Source organism: Microtus oregoni, unplaced genomic scaffold (genome assembly GCF_018167655.1).
Source record: "Microtus oregoni isolate MIOR12 unplaced genomic scaffold, Mior012 000036F_ref0000092, whole genome shotgun sequence".
Classification (NCBI taxonomy): domain Eukaryota; kingdom Metazoa; phylum Chordata; class Mammalia; order Rodentia; family Cricetidae; genus Microtus; species Microtus oregoni.
This window is the reverse complement of record NW_024543095.1, coordinates 25857396-25873107: the sequence shown is the minus strand read 5'-3', so window position 1 is coordinate 25873107 and position 15712 is coordinate 25857396. Positions and strand designations below refer to the sequence as shown.

The window sequence follows — 15712 nt, the reverse complement described above, 5'->3', positions numbered from 1 at the left end:
TCTAGAAAAACTCCCATGTATGTGGGAAGAGATTGACCTTTGTGTCCTAACTTTCCTGGCACTGAAATCCTAGGTGGGCAGTGAAGGTGGCAAGGGGAGCAAACGTGTCACCTTTGGTCATGTTTATAGACCCAGGCCTGGTGCCTAAGACCTGGGCTTTTACCAGGGCTCATTTTGCTTCAGGACATGGATCTGCAAATGAGTTTCACAAGAAGCATCACAGAGGTTGTCATCGCCATCCAAGATACTGAGGACTACAAGTTCCAGTTTACCTACAAGGAGATGCTGATTGGTTTTATGCTGGTGCGTGCACAAGAAGAAAGAAAGGGGATTCTGAGTATTCCATGTAAAAATGGTGACATTCAGCATCGCCATGAAGCACATCTCTTGAATCCTCTGACCCAAGGCACCCAAAGACCCAAGTCTTTCCGAAAAGTTTGACCTCTTTTTGTGTGTGTGTGTGTGTGTTCCAGGACTTGATAAAGGATGAACCCCTGAATTCCTTGGCCAGCCCTGTCAGGTGGAAAGCCTTAATCGCCATCAGATACCTAAGGTAGACAAAACCTTTGTTACTCTTGGTGCACATGTGTTTTGTGTGTGTGTGTGCAAACATGCCTATGTGCATGTGCCTGGTGTGTATGTGCCAGAGGTGGACATGGAGTGTCTTCCGCAATTGCTCTCCACCCCGCTTTTAGACAGAATCCCTAGAATCGAGAGTTCACAGTTTCTGCTAGACTGACTGGCCAGTGGGACACCTTTCTCTGCCCAACAGAACACTAATTTCTCTGTGTGTCCACCCCAGCACTGGGGTTACAGGTACACAACCCTGCTGCAGCTTTTATACGTAGGTTCTCAAAGTCCATCACTGGGGTCCTAGGGATACAAAATCAGGACCTCATGCTTGTGAACCACCCACGCCACCCCAAATCTTTCTTATTCTTATTTTCTCCCATTCCTCTCTGCCTCCTCCTGACTATCACCTGACTTACCTGTCAGTGCAGGCTCAAGTACATCCTCCCCAAAATAACCATGTTTCTTTAGCGGGACTCACAAAAGTGGGTCAGCTTTCTCCCCTCCCTAGGCGTTACCAAACTGGCTAAGACATTGATCCTTTGAAAACTGACAGGGTCAAACAGCCAATCAGAGGAGTCCGGTATATTAATAAAGAAATGAGAAACTTAAGTTTCTACACAAAAGGAAATTTCTCTTCCAAGATCTTAGCCTACAGGCAAATTTTAATCTTCAAATTAAAACCTTATGAAATACCAAATCACACTCTAGCTTTAGTTAGCTAGAAGAGATAAGCCTGACCAAAAAAAAAAAAAGAATTTTGTGCAAGCTTTAGAGTCCTATTTCCCCACTTTAGTTAAAGAATTACACTGTGTACTGTCCACATTTGAAAAGTAAAGTTAAAATAACAAAGCTCACCCGAGATGCCCCTGTTGGCATATTTGACAACATTTTTTGCGCCCTGATCTCTGGTCCTCACTTTCTTCACAGACCTGAGATCCAGTTTACCTAAGACCTTCCACCCTGATTTTTCTCACTTCGCCATCCAAATTCCCACATTCTCAATAATTCTCCACAAATGACATTTTTCTTTATTCTTATTTCTGTGTGTAATAGTTGTACATGAAATACCCAAGATCACGCATCATCAAGGAAATGAAAGTCTAAAACACTGAGATATTGCCACTTTGCACCCTTTAAGATCGCTGTTATCTCAAAAGAAATGCGTTGGTGGGGTGGAAGAAAAGAGAATCCCATGCTGTGGTTTTCGGCATGGACGTTGGTGCATTGTAGAGAACCGTATGGAAGTTTCTGCAGAAACTGAAAGCAGAATTATCACTGAACCCTTCAGTCCCTCTGGTGGGTGGATACCCAAAGAAAATGAGATCACCACAGCTTTGTAGAATAACTCCAGTGTTCAGCTGAACACTAATTTTAAGAAAGTAATCTGACAATGACCATGAGAAGATGGCAAACAGTCTTCCCAGCTCAGCCCTGAGTCCCACTCCTCTCTGAGTCCCTCTCTCACGTTCTTCTAACAGGTTCTTCATTTTGAATTCTTTCCTAATGCGGAAGCTCAGAAACGTACCCCTACTGTCTTGATTGACATTTTTACAGATTTTAACGAATGGCCTTTTCCTATTGAACTAACATTTGCATTTTCCTAAGTCATGTCAAATATTGTTCTGATAACTATATAGTAAATGTCTGGAAGGCAGGGAGGGAGGAGGCGAGAGAGCCAAACTGTCCTCACCATCTTAGCTTTTTTACAGGAAATGCTCGCAATAATAATTTCATTAGCATTGACAGTGTCTGAATGGTGCTTAACATCTTACCAAAATCCCAGGGAGCAATGGGTCCCCTTTATCTGCCCGATGATCACCACCTCTCTCAATAGCTCAGAAATACTTCAGAAAGTGTGACGTGTTTGTCACCTGCTCAGACTTTATAGACAGATCTTCAGCACCATCCTGGCAGGTTTGTTTGTAATTATCCCCTTTACTCCACGTGGTTCTCATGCCAGCAAACTGAAGCCTCAGCTCTCACTGAATGACCACCTGAACATTCTTGAAGAGAACATCCGGAGGCTGCTGCCCCTTCCACCTCTGGAAAAACTCAAAAGTGAGGGTGAAACAGACAAGGACAAGGAACACATTAACGTAAGTGCCTGGGGTCTGAGAAGAGAAGACAGTTCCCCTGGGGCTGTTTTCCCTTCAGCCTGAAACTAACAGTTACCCTTGATTTCAGTTTCTTTATGAACGGTCTATGGACGCTCTAGGGAAACTTCTGAGGTCCATGATCTGGGATGACACAGACGCACAGAACTGTGAAGAAATGTTTAACGTGAGTAGGGGTTACCATTCGCACGGATTGCCCAACTCCCCACGGTATCCGCTAATGTGCCACAATAACCAGCACCACCCTTTCCCTCCACAGGAAGACAGTCAGCATTACCCTACCATGTAGGGCCAATCTTTTTTTTTTTTTTTTTAATTTACAGGAAGGTGGATACCCAGTTATAGAAGAAGCAGAGAAAGGGGGACAGGGAGGGTGAAGGGAAGATAAAATCAAACGCAAATGAAGAATACTAAGCAAAGACATTTCTTCTTTGCCCAACAGCTCCTCCGGATGTGGCTTGTTTCCCAGAAAGAGTGGGAGAGGGAAAGAGCATTTCAAATCGCCTCAAAAATCCTAACGAATGACATTGAGGCAAGTACTCCCTTCCGGAGAGATTGCATTGCTAGTCAACTGTGGAGACGCCTGAGACTCTCGCCTGGTGGATCTCAGGTCCCAGATGGAGGGGTACGGCAAAGCCCTGGGTGATACCTCCCACCTCCAGAGCTGAGCAAGCAAGGTGACGACTTTGCCTGCTCTTTCTGGAGTCTTCCACCACCCATAGAATCAGGTACCTTTTAGGTGCTCAGGATTTAAATTCATCCTAAAGGGCCTGCACAGGGAAAAGAATGAACTTAACCCTGCTGTAGGATCAAGCCACCCCATCACACGGGTACCTCCTTTATCTTGCAGGCACCACAGAAATTCAGAATTGGGTCGCTCCTTGGGCTCCTGGCTCCTCACTCGTGTGATAGCCTGCCCACCATCCGCCTGGCAGCTACTAGCTCCGTTATTGGTCTGTTCTGTGCAAAAGGTGGGGACTGCTCCAGTAAATGAAAGATGTCTTTGTAGTTTCTGACTCCCCTTTCCACAGATTTTCCTTCCAATAACCCCCTCCTGCCTCTCTAGTCCTCGGTTCTGTTTCCTCACAGAATTCTCTGTCTTTTAGACTTGCAACAGGTTATCTTCTCAGTGACCCTTTTCCAGGTTGTTCAACCGCCCCAGTCTTTTTGAGTCAGGGTCTCACTATGTAGCTCCGGCTGTTCTGGAACACACTATTTAGACCAGGCAGGGCTGGAACTCACAAGTGTGAGTCTGCCTCCCAAACGCTAGGACCAACAGCATGGACCACCAGCTCAGCTTTTTGTTTCGTTTGGTTTTGTTTTGGCAAGGTCTCACCGTGCTGCCCTGGCTGGCCTGGAACTCACTAAGCCAACCTGATGTGGAACTCACAGAGATCTGCCTCCACCTCCAGAGTGCTGGAACTAAAGATGTGGAATTTAAAAATCACACCCAGATTTAAAAAAAAAAACTAACACAAAAGCATTACAACAATTTCTTAAAGTAGGTAAAAATGTTTTGAAAGTCTCTGGTTTAAATGACTGAGAAATTGAACATATTAGCACTGACTCTGTATCGCATATTTTTCTTCAGGAGAAAATTACACAATTATTATGAAAATTACACAATTATTTTCAGAGAGCATTTTGTGGATGTTTTGTTTCTGTCTTAGAGACAAAAACTCCCACCCTCAGCTTTCCAGTTATATGTGAATAACTGTACTTAACAAAAAAAAAAAAAAAAAAAGGACTTGGGACTCTGCAGTTAAGAACACCGGCTGCTCTTCTAGAGGATCTGAGTTCAATTCCCAGTATCTACATGGTAACTCACGATCTTCTGTAACTCTGGTTCCAGGGGGTCCGATGTCCTCTTCTGGGTCTGCAGAACCAGGCACACATGTGGTGCATTAACATACACACAAGAAAAACACCTGTCATAGCGTTTCTACTGCTGTAATGAAACACCATGACCAAAAATCGAGTTGAGGAAGAAAGTGTTTATCTGGCTTTACATTTCATCGCTGTCCACCCCGGGAGGAAGTCAGGACAGGAACTCAAGCAGGGCTGGAACCTGGAGAATGGCACTAAAACAGAGGCCATGGAGTCACCAATAGTGACTCTAACAGACATTAACAGGGTTTTAATGTCGCTTAACATCTTACCAGTGTTCCTGGGCACAATGGGTCCCCTCTATCTGTCCCATCATCACCACCTCTCTCAATATCTCACAAATACTTCAGAAAGAAAGAAAGTCATGCTTTCCTAATTAACGTTGCTGTTTTTCCTTGGTTGATCAAATAAGCAATATAGAGGTGGGGGAAGCGTGTGTAATTATCAACAATTAGGTACAAGTAACTAGTGTAATACTGAATTAAGTACCCATGAATAGCCAATATGTTTTAATATGGGAAGTTCAAAATTGAGGAATACATCATTATTTAGACTAAAAGTAATGAAGTAGGGCTTTTCGTTTAGGTATATCTGATTCTTTGCTTTAGGGAAAGAAGGAAGGAAAAAAAACAAGAAAGAAAAGAGGAGTAGGGTCTCACAGTATAGCCTTGCCTGGCTTAGAATGAACCACATTGTGGCCTTGAACTCAAAGCATTCCATATGCCTCTGCCTCTGGGGTGCTGGGATTGAAGGTGTGTGCCACCATGGCTATGCTAAATCTGATTCTAAGTCCATGTCTGTTGCACTGGGCTAGGCTGCCTCCCACAGAAGGGTCCCAAGTATAGTTTCCACAGTTAATATTCATTCTCATGGCATGCAAGAAATCATTCCTGTAGTTGGTTCCTGTCTTTATTCTTTTCTCTTTGGGGGGCCTGCCACCCAGCTCCCAAGTGATCGCACGGAGGCTCATTCTGACTTATAAATGTCCGGCCTCAGCATGGCTTGTTTCTAGCCAGCTTTCCCTAACTTAAATGATCCCTTCTACCTTTTGCCTCTGGGCTTTTATCTTTCTCTATTCTATATACCTTTCTTTATTTCTTACTCCATGGCTTGCTGTGGAGCTGGGTTGTTAACTGCTGACATCCTCATCTCCCTCTTCTTTTGCTCTTTCATCTTACTTCCCAGGTTTCTCCTCCTATTAATACTGTCTACCTGGCAACATTGCCTAGCTCTCTCTCCTTGCCCAGCTATTGGCCATTCATCTATTGATTAGACCAATTGAGTGTTTTAGACAGGCAAAGTAACACAGCTTCACAGAGTTAAACAAATGCAACATAAAAGAATGTGACATATCTCTGCATCATCAAACAAATGTTCCACAGCATAAACAAAGGTAATACATCTTCAACTTATATTCCACCAATGCATTATTATTTAGGTCTATTTATAATTTTTTTACCACTAACGAATTATGTAGTTGCTGATGAATTTTCTATCAAAATAGTTCCGTTTTCATTTTTCTTAAGGTAGCTCACCACAGAATGAAAGTTCAGGAAGAAGAATGGTAATAGCAGTTTCTAAGGCCCTGGCATTTGTTTCAGACAGACACTTAAAAATTCAGCCAGTCCTATCTGTGTGACCTCAGGCAAATGGCTTCATGACACTCTGCCACAGGTTCTTCACCTGCCAAAATAGAAACAGGAGCAGAGACCATGGCTCAGATGAACTCTGTGTGGAGAAAATGTGCTCACAGCACGCAGTTTCTACCTGTAGAAACTGCTTTTGTGGCCACCCCCTCATCAGGCGACATTTTGCGTGTTTAGGGAACAAAAAAAGCATCCAACAGCTTAATTACTGTCACATCAAAATATAGCAAGACTTTTCAACTCTACCTCTTTCTCCCTTTGCTGACTGTAGGCATTTGTCTGGAGGTGGACAGACTGCAAGGCTTGCAGGAAGGGCTGGAATCTAATGATCAGCAGGTCCAGATCAAGATATCCTCCAAAATAGCTAAGGTAATGAACATGCAAACCTGGCCTCATAAACTATTTCTGATTTAATTTCCAAACGAGTAAGTGTGGTCCTCCCCATTATGGAAGCAGGAAGGCAGTGACTTAGATGTTCAAGCCTACCTTTCCAAGAGACCTTTGGTTCTGTCAGTTACTAAGAGTACTAACTTAGAGTACATTTCCCAAGTCCTCAGCTGTGATTAACAAGGCCCTATGGAAGCATTCTGAACCATGTGGCTCTGCAAGGGGGGGAACTGGAGTAGAGTGGATGGAGAACATGTTTTCTAGTCAATCCACCCTCTGTATATTACAGGAAGTATTTTCTTCTCTTTCTTCTTCTTCTTCTTCTTCTTCTTCTTCTTCTTCTTCTTCTTCTTCTCCTTCTCCTTCTCCTCCTCCTCCTCCTCCTCCTCCTCCTTCTCCTTCTTCTGACAAAAGATTATTTCTTAGAGAAGGTTGACCAATCAATTCTGTCATTTATTCTATCACTGACATATGCTGAGTATACAGCGTATGTCAAGATCAACTCTAGGCCCTAAGAAGAGAAAAACCAAAGTTATATGGCACCCTAGTCAAATAAAACATCAAGTAATAATAACTGAAGAAAAAAATCAAGTAAAAGAATAAGGACTAGGTTACAGGTGACCCTCTGGAGAAAAAGTATGTATCTAGTAAAATCAGGAGAGCATGGCTGCATGTTCCTAGAGTAGGTGTATTTAATCTGTACATTGCCATGGCGGATCTAACATATCCAAAAGGGTCACTGGCCGCTGTAGGACAGTGGAATGTGGAAGGAATAAGAACAAAATTAGCAAATTCAGTTCGAAGGAAATGACAAGAGTCCAGTGAGATAACTTGGATCAAGGTGGCAACAGCAGACAATGAAAAATCGATGCCAGTGGGGAAGAGATGTTCGCTCACGGCATATCGAAGAAGCCTGATACATTTCTCTTGGGAATGTCAAAACTCACAAACCGGCTACCCTGAAAGACTGGAAAACAGTTCCTTATTTTCTCACGAATGCATCATCAGACTATTGAACACTGGGGAGTCGGTTCTGCATACCAATGTTCTCCTGTCAATCATCTTCAGTCAGCTCAAGATAGTCAAAGCCCAAGATGATGCCTTGGGGAACTCAGTCAGTCTTCCAACTTCTGCCTGGCTGCCCACTTTCTGTCACCAGCTTCATATTCAGTCATAGACACTCACATCCACACACCACACTGCTGTCAATCAAACGTTCTGAGCTTCCTATACCTAGAGATCAAAACTGCAGTTTTTATTTCCTTGACCTGCTTGACAGCTCTCGATAGTGAAGAATAGATTCTGCCAGCCACTTGATCATTCATCAGTATATGTGACAAATTCTCCCAAACTTGAAACATTTCTATGATATATAAAATGTGTGTGGAGGTTCTTTCGTGTGTGTGTGTGTGTGTGTGTGTGTGTGTGTGTGTGTGTGTGTGTTCTCTACTATTTTACTTTCTGCAATATGCCATAACTTTGGATTTGGAAAATAAATTGTCACAGAAGGCTTGAGAGTCAATAACTATAAAATCATAAAAGAGGCTACCCCAGATAGAGTTTGGTTAAAGAAAAAAAGTCAGAATAGGTCCTATTTCCTCTGGCCTCTGTGGTTTCCGTCAGATGTTAGCCATTTGGAAAGCACCGTGGTTTCTCTTATCCTAAAACATGCCGTAGCAGCAGGTTTGGGTGTCTGGATCTAAAGGGACGTGGGTGCTAATGCATTTGTGGCTATATCCTCAGATTGTCTGCAAATTCATCCCCAGTGAAGAAATCCAGGCATTCATGGAGGAGACACTGGATGGCCTGGAAACTCTCAACCCCATGTGCACAAAGGCCTGTGGCATATGGATGATTGCAGCCCTGAAGGAGCATGGCGCTGTGCTGGAAGATCAGGTGAAGTGACAACCAACCAGTCATGGGGCAGAGCAGAATCCTAGCACCTCCAAGGTGCTGAGTCAGATTCCCATTCTGTTTTTCCTCTAATCATTAGTCTAATGGGAAGCAGGCAAAAGCTTCAGGGACCTCAGCAGAATGCTAACCTATATGTTAACAAGACTGGATGGCCTAGCCAAATCTTTGATTATAACAACTTTTAAAACACAATAGAGTACCTGCCCAGAATGCACAAAGACCTGTGTTCAGTTCACAACATAGTATAAACAGGGCAGCATGGCATATGTCCGCAGTCCTAGCTCTTGGGGGATGGAGGCAGTAGATTCAGGAGTTCAAGACAATTATCACCTACATATGAACTTCAGTGCCACATGGGATACGTGAGACTTTGTCAGACACACACACACACACACACACACACAGACACACACACACACACACACACATACACATACACACACCAAACACACTACACACATACACCACACACCACACACACACACATACACACAATCTCCAAATGGTTCCCACTCTGTCCAGCCAAAAGAAAGAGTTCTGGCCTCCAGAAAAATGGGTAGGTGGGTGCTTCTGTGATGGTCATTGAGCCCAGGGAGAGTCTCCAGTTCACTGCTGCTCTTCACATTACTCTTTCACACCCCCTTAGAGGGTGTCACCTGGAAAGCAAGGTTGACAGTGGGGTGGGGAAAGTGCTCAGTCCTTCATCACAGCTGGGGACTTCAGAAGAAAGAACAGGATTTAGATTCAGGAGTCTGTTAAGAGCGCCGCGTGGAGACACTCTATCCTAACTCCTCAAGGCAAAAGCAGAGCACGCCCTACTCCAAGGTTAACCAGCAAGAAAGACAGCTGAACTGAATGAGGCCATCTCTGAAGAAAAGAGCTTCTTAACCCACATCCATTGTCAACAACCCTTAATCACACAGCCTTGAGGAAGGTCTTTAGAAATTAGTCCTGTCCTAATTACTTTCCAATAAATTGTTTTTTTAAAAAAATGGGAAACCATGTGATAGACATGAGGATAAATGTAGGGAAAATGTAGTTGATAAGAATGAAATACCTGTGGATTTGTGTGATTGGCATAAAGAGAGAGATTGATTAGCAGAACGTAGTGAAAATTTTGAAAGGGAAATTAAACCCTCCCCAATTATCACTGAACTGGGCTGTTGAGATAATCATCTTAAGAGATACTTGCAATGTTTTTTGGATAATTTAGAAAATGGTATGCTTTTGATGAATACATTATTCTTATAATAAGTATTTAATTTAAATATCTATACAAAATAAGAAGAAAATTGTAGTGGAGGCAAAGTATCTTTGCATAAATTCCTGCCGTTCCCCACACAGGAAATCTGAATAGATATAAAAGTATCCCCCACTGTCAATGGTTAGCATCCAAGTTCAGAAAACTGGCTGGCATTTGTCATCCTCTGGGAGATGACGTCATCTCTTCTTTGAAGTCACCCTCCTTCAACACCCTCCTCCTCATGCTTCTCACCTTTACTTTTCTACTGTGTCCTTATCGACCCGGACGGCCTCCTGCACCATCTCTGCCTTGCCCTGCGGAATTAAGATTCCAGAATGCTCTGGTTGCTTCTGGACCACCATTTGCCTTAGACCTTCTGGAACCCAGTCCTTTGGGTAGATGATCGAAATACTTTATCGGATTCATCTCGACTGTCACAAAAGGGCTGCATTTTTTTCCTTTTTAGTATATTCCTCAGCAGTGCTGATTACAACATCCAGCATAGTGTACTGTTTTCATGGTGCTCACTAAGATAGGCTAAAAAGATACCCAGTTCACCAGTATATTGTGTGAGAAATGAGTCATGCGGAGAAACAATTTCTGTCTTTAACATTATTCGCAATTGTAGCACAAATTCTAATTGGAATTAATAATAAAAACCCAGTGTCGGATGTAGAGGTTAATGCCGAAGATCAGAGAAGCAGTGCAGCCAGTCACTAGAAAGACCTTTTTTTTTCTACCAAATAAATCCTCAGTCCAAAAGGGCAATCCTGCCCCCAGACTGCCTCCTCAGATTGCGTCCTCTGACTGCATGCACAGACTGCAACTTCAGACTATATCTCCAGACTGCAATTGAGCTCCTGTCTCCTCCTGCCTTATATTGCTCTCTCTGCCCAGCCATATCATTTCCTGTCTCCATCTCCCTGGTGCTGGGATTAAAAGTGTGGGCCAAAACTGCCTGGCTCTGTTTCTCTTTGAGACTGAATCAATCTAGCATAGCCCAGGGTGGCCTTGAACTCACAAAGGTCTGTCTGCCTCTGTCTCCCGAGTCCTGGAATTAAAGGTGTGTGCCACCACTGCCTGGGCTCTAGGGTCTTAGCTCTGCCCTCTCATCTTTCCGCAAGCTTTGTTAAAACACAAACCAAATATCACCACAGGCAGTTCATCAACCACCCACCACAGTGTGAATGGTGCCTCCCTTGTACCACTCACAAAGAAAGAAAGTGACAGGTACTGTTTTCTTCATAGCTGCTGGAGATCCTGAGTACGACTTACCATCACATGCCAGTGCTCAGACAGAGGGAGGAAAGTTTTCAGTTCATGCTAGAAGCCATCTCCCAGATCGCCAGTTTCCACATGGACGCCGTTGTTGTCAGCCTGTTACAGAAGCCTCTGCCCTTTGACAGGTAGGGTCGGATGCATCCTACAAGACCACCGTACAGGGCATCAGGAAGGATGTGTTGTTTGAGAGAAAGATAGCAAGGGTTGAAAACATCTCACCTGAACATCATTTTTAGAATTGATATTTAAACCATGAATAATATTTTCCAAACATTTTATTGGATGCAAAAGTGCTCATCTTAAAATAGAAATGCATTGTGTTTATAGTAAGGATAAGTACATACTGGAAGTCAGTATCCCTCCTCTTTCTGGTTCCTATCTGTTTGGACATTCACAGGCTCCAGAAACCCAAGATCAAATGCAGGGCTGTTAAACAAACCATCATTATTGCCTCTTGCCATAGTAGCATAGCTCTCTGCCTTTGCAGGCATGATTCATCATAAGGCAATTTTAAACTAAGTCAGATGGAAAAGCTCACAGTCCAGAGAGTTGTGCCTTATCTGTCAACTTCCTGACTTCTCGTCCTAGGGACACAAAGACACTGTGGAAAGCACTGGCTGAAAATCCAGCCTCTAGTGTCAAACTCATGAGAGCCCTGATAAAGAAGCTGGAAGTCAGGTTAGAAGACGATATTGCCGGGATAGATGCAATTTCAGTAAGTTGGACATTTAATCCCTTGCCTCGTCTGTGCTCTGTTCCGTGATCCATTCACACCTGGTTCCAGGTGATGGAGACTTAAATTATAGTCTAGTTCGTTTAGACAAACGTGGCAGCAATGTTGTCTGTGGTTAATCATTTTCAGAAGTGAATTTCTTATCAGTACCAAAAAAAGTATTTCCAAATTAGTGTTGTTGTTGTTGTTGTTGTTGTTGTTGTTGAAACACTAAAAATCCCCCATGCTGATAATGGGGAGAGTGCCTGAGTTTGCGTTCCCCTGTAATCAGATTGATGACTGCCCTGATTGTCATCAGAGAACCTTCATCTAGCAACTGATGGGATGCAGAGATCCACAGCTAAGCACTGGGCCAAGCTCCTGGAGTCCAGTAGAAGAGAGGGAGGAGGGATTATATGAGCAAAGGGGTCAAGATCATAATGGTTACCAAATGAGGAGCAGAAGGAGGGAGAACATAAGCAAGGAAGTCAGGACCGTGAGAGGTGTGTCCACCCACTGAGACGGTGGGACTGATCTAATGGGAGATCAACAAGGCCAGTTAGACTGGAACTGATGGAGCATGTGATCAAACCGGACTCTCTGAATGTGGTTGACGGTGGAGGCTGACAGGCTGACTGAGAAGCCAAGGACAATGGCGTTGGGTTTTGATTCTACTGCATGGACGGGCTTTGTGGGAACCTAGTCTGTTTGGATGCTCACCTTCCTGGACCTGGGGGAAGCGGGGAGGACCTTGGACTTCCCATAGGGTAGGGAACCCTGACTGCTCCTTGGACTGGAGAGGAAGAGGAAGGGGAAGTGGGGGGAGGAGAGGAAAGTGGGAGCAGCAGAGGAGGTGGAAATTTTCAATTAAAAAAAAAAGAAAAAAATGATCATAATGGGTAAACCTACCAAAACAGCTGACCCGAGCTAGTGGGAGCTCACTGATTCTTGACTGACAACTGGAGAACCTGCATAGGACTGAACTAGGCACTCTGAATGTGGGTGACCGTTGTGTGGCTTGGGCAGTCTGTGGGTCCACTGGCAGTGGGACCAGAATTTATACTCAGTGCAAGAACTGGGTTTTTGGAGCCCATTCTCTATGGATACCTTGCTCGGCTTGGTTATGCCTCAACTTATTACGCCAGACTTTGTTGGCTCCCCGTAGAAGGCCTTACCCTTTCTGAAGAGTGGATGAGGATTTGGGTGGAGGGGAAGATAGAAGGGAAGAGAGGAAGGTAGGGAAGGGGAACTGTGGTTGGTGGTTGGTATGGAAAATGAAAAAAAAAAAGCTTATAAATGAAAAATTTAAAAAAGAAAATCCCCCATTCTGGAAAACATTCATTTTCCATGATGTGTCCACCTGAAGTCATGACGCCAGCATGGCAGTCCTAAGAAACCCAGCCTGTGGAGTAGTTTAGAGGCCAGTTTATGTTCCTTTTCTGGGTGTTCTTATCAGGGGTGTGCTTAAATTATACAACGACGCCTGAGACAAAGAAGGAGCTTCTGTGGCAGCCCCGGAGGAGCGGCATCTGCTTGACTGGGTGGTCCTTTTTTTCCTCAGGTGGCCTGTGCTATATATGAAGTCATCTCAACAGGGACTCGCATCACTCACTTGTACCCGGAACTCTTCACCCTCCTCCTGAAGCTGGTCAGCTGCTCCCTGGGCCAGAAAATGCCGGCTTCCACCTTGAGCCAAAGGCGACGTGTGATGCCACTCGGAGAACGGCAGCAGACCCCAGACCCCTGCAGGCAAATGACCCGTCAGAGAAGCCCCCCTTGGTGGGCCTGACCCTACACTCCTGGAGAGGGGCTGTGGAAGTCACTCTGTGCCATCTGCCCTGGTATCAAACCCTTATGGAATGAGCAAGGCTTTAGAGTCCTTTAACCATGACTCCAGGCCTGGTAGTTCTTTTTTCCTGAGCCGACACCTAAGGAATCTGCCTAGGATAGTCACATGAGGAGTGGGGCGGAATGGGAGGCTGTTCTTTCTTCCCTTGAGGGCCCATACTGTTTCTGTTGTCGAAATCTTCCTGGGAAAGGTGGAATTCTGTGATAATGAAGGTCATGGAGAAAGGAAACAAATATTCCATCCCATCTAAGACTTCAGGGACAGGCAAAAGCAACGTCAGTCCGTAAAACTATGAGTCAGTGTTTTCTTTTCTTTTATTTAAAAAGATCATTTTTGTTTGGAATTTTCAATAGATTTTTATCATGTTTCCCCTCTTTCAATTTCTCCCAGAGCCTCCCAATCTCCCTATCCACCCAACTTTCTATTCTCTCTCCCAAAGACACACACAAAAAAAAAAAAAATGGAAAGCAAAACAAACATAAGACCAATAAGACAAAAAATGCAAAAATAAAACAGAAAAACATGTAGCTTATTATATCTCTTATGTTTTTAATGCTTGCTTTATATTCACCAAGAGACATGTTGAGAACTCTAAGGTGTGGATTTCATCTTATGTCACTCTGCTTCCCTGACCTCTGGCATAGCTTTTCATTCCCATGTCAGCTCATAATGCAGCCTTTTACAAGACATTTTAAACAGCATTTAGACTCAACACGTGCTGCTCTGATAATACATGTAGCTTCACCAATGGCAGCAGTATTAGGGGCCATATTTGAAGCCAGACACGCATATGTGAATGCATAGACACCAGAAGCTACATCCTAGCAACCGGCACGTTCACAAGAAGATGCAATCTGATCTCAAAGATCCAATAAAATATGTTATTTTTCACTTACTGTGTGTAGGGTTTGGCTTGGTATATTATTAGTATATTGATTGTCTTTCCTTATGGGCAGCTGGCTAGATTTTATGTCACTATCTGTTCATCACCTGTGTCCCCTTTGACCCCAACACTAAAGTGTTCGAATAGGGCTGTCTTATTTTTGTATTGAATAACATCCACTAATCTAAGGTGGGAGAGACTTACAAGAAGTGGGAAGACTAAACTAGGGAATTCGCAACCTCCCCTGTAGGGTTGATTTACTTCTGAGGTGTCTGCTATCTCTTCTAGACTCTCAACTGCAACTCTGAAATGCTTGCAAGCCCAAGCCATGAAAGAAGGCCTTGCGAAAGAATCTGATGAAGGCGACAATTTGTGGAACCTGCTTAGCAACCCTGACACCCATCACCTAGGCGTGTGTGCACTGGCCAGGTAATTTGCTGATGATCTAGAAGTGGGTACAAAAGAGAAAAGCAAAGGCCAAGAATGAAGATGTGACCCCACTGGTAGCATCAGGTACCAAGGCGGGACGGAGGAAGACGATGTGGGTTTTTCAGCCCCAAGCTTAAAATTTTTCCCTCAAGAACAAAAATGATTCAAGTGAACTACTTTAGCTAAACTATATAAATTGACTACTGGGATGGGTCATTTTAAAAACGTAAGGCTTGGCTACCTTTCATCTAGTATTTCTCTTGAGATACAATTATTGGCTTGAGAGACCTGTAAATACACCGCAGCTTCCTCCATTAGAAGGAAATTAAGTCCCTTTTAAAACGTGTGTTTTCCAGGAGCATGACTGTCTGGCAGCATGGAGTCATACTCGATATCATGGAACACCTACTTGCATCTTTCACTTCCTCCTCCGAGAACTACCGGATAACGGGCACCGCCTTCTTCTCTGAGGCAAGGAAGAATAGTCATCCCTGCACCCTTGTTGGTCCCTTACTGTGTGTCTCCTGGAGACTGTGGAGCTCAAGGGGCCCTCCAGGGGGAGTTTTAGTTGTGACCGGACCCATTCCTGCCAAAGATGCACAAACAACGTATAAAAGGGGAGGGAAATCTCTGTCTCAACCAGCTCCTCCAGATCAGGAAATGGAGACTAGTAAATGAAAGGGGGACTTAACACTAAGTCAGCATCTCTCTAGCTCTTCCCCCACACAAGGACCAGCCAATCCAGAGAAGGAATGCTGAGCAGAAGCTTCTGTCTTTGGTCCTCCAGTTTCGTT

General features: G+C 44.0%; 1 protein-coding gene across 1 annotated transcript in view; it reads left to right on the top strand.

Moving 5' to 3' along the window:
- The window catches only part of Mroh2b (maestro heat like repeat family member 2B), a 53765-nt gene that overhangs the window by 31572 nt on the left and 6481 nt on the right, over nt 1-15712 (top strand). Inside the window, exons 23-35 of the mRNA XM_041631292.1 lie at nt 184-303; nt 474-553; nt 2534-2669; nt 2758-2853; nt 3130-3219; nt 3538-3658; nt 6492-6589; nt 8351-8503; nt 11013-11170; nt 11634-11760; nt 13319-13506; nt 14778-14918; nt 15275-15389. Of these exons, the coding sequence (XP_041487226.1) occupies nt 184-303; nt 474-553; nt 2534-2669; nt 2758-2853; nt 3130-3219; nt 3538-3658; nt 6492-6589; nt 8351-8503; nt 11013-11170; nt 11634-11760; nt 13319-13506; nt 14778-14918; nt 15275-15389 (1623 nt within the window). The remainder of the gene's footprint in view (nt 1-183; nt 304-473; nt 554-2533; nt 2670-2757; nt 2854-3129; nt 3220-3537; nt 3659-6491; nt 6590-8350; nt 8504-11012; nt 11171-11633; nt 11761-13318; nt 13507-14777; nt 14919-15274; nt 15390-15712) is intronic.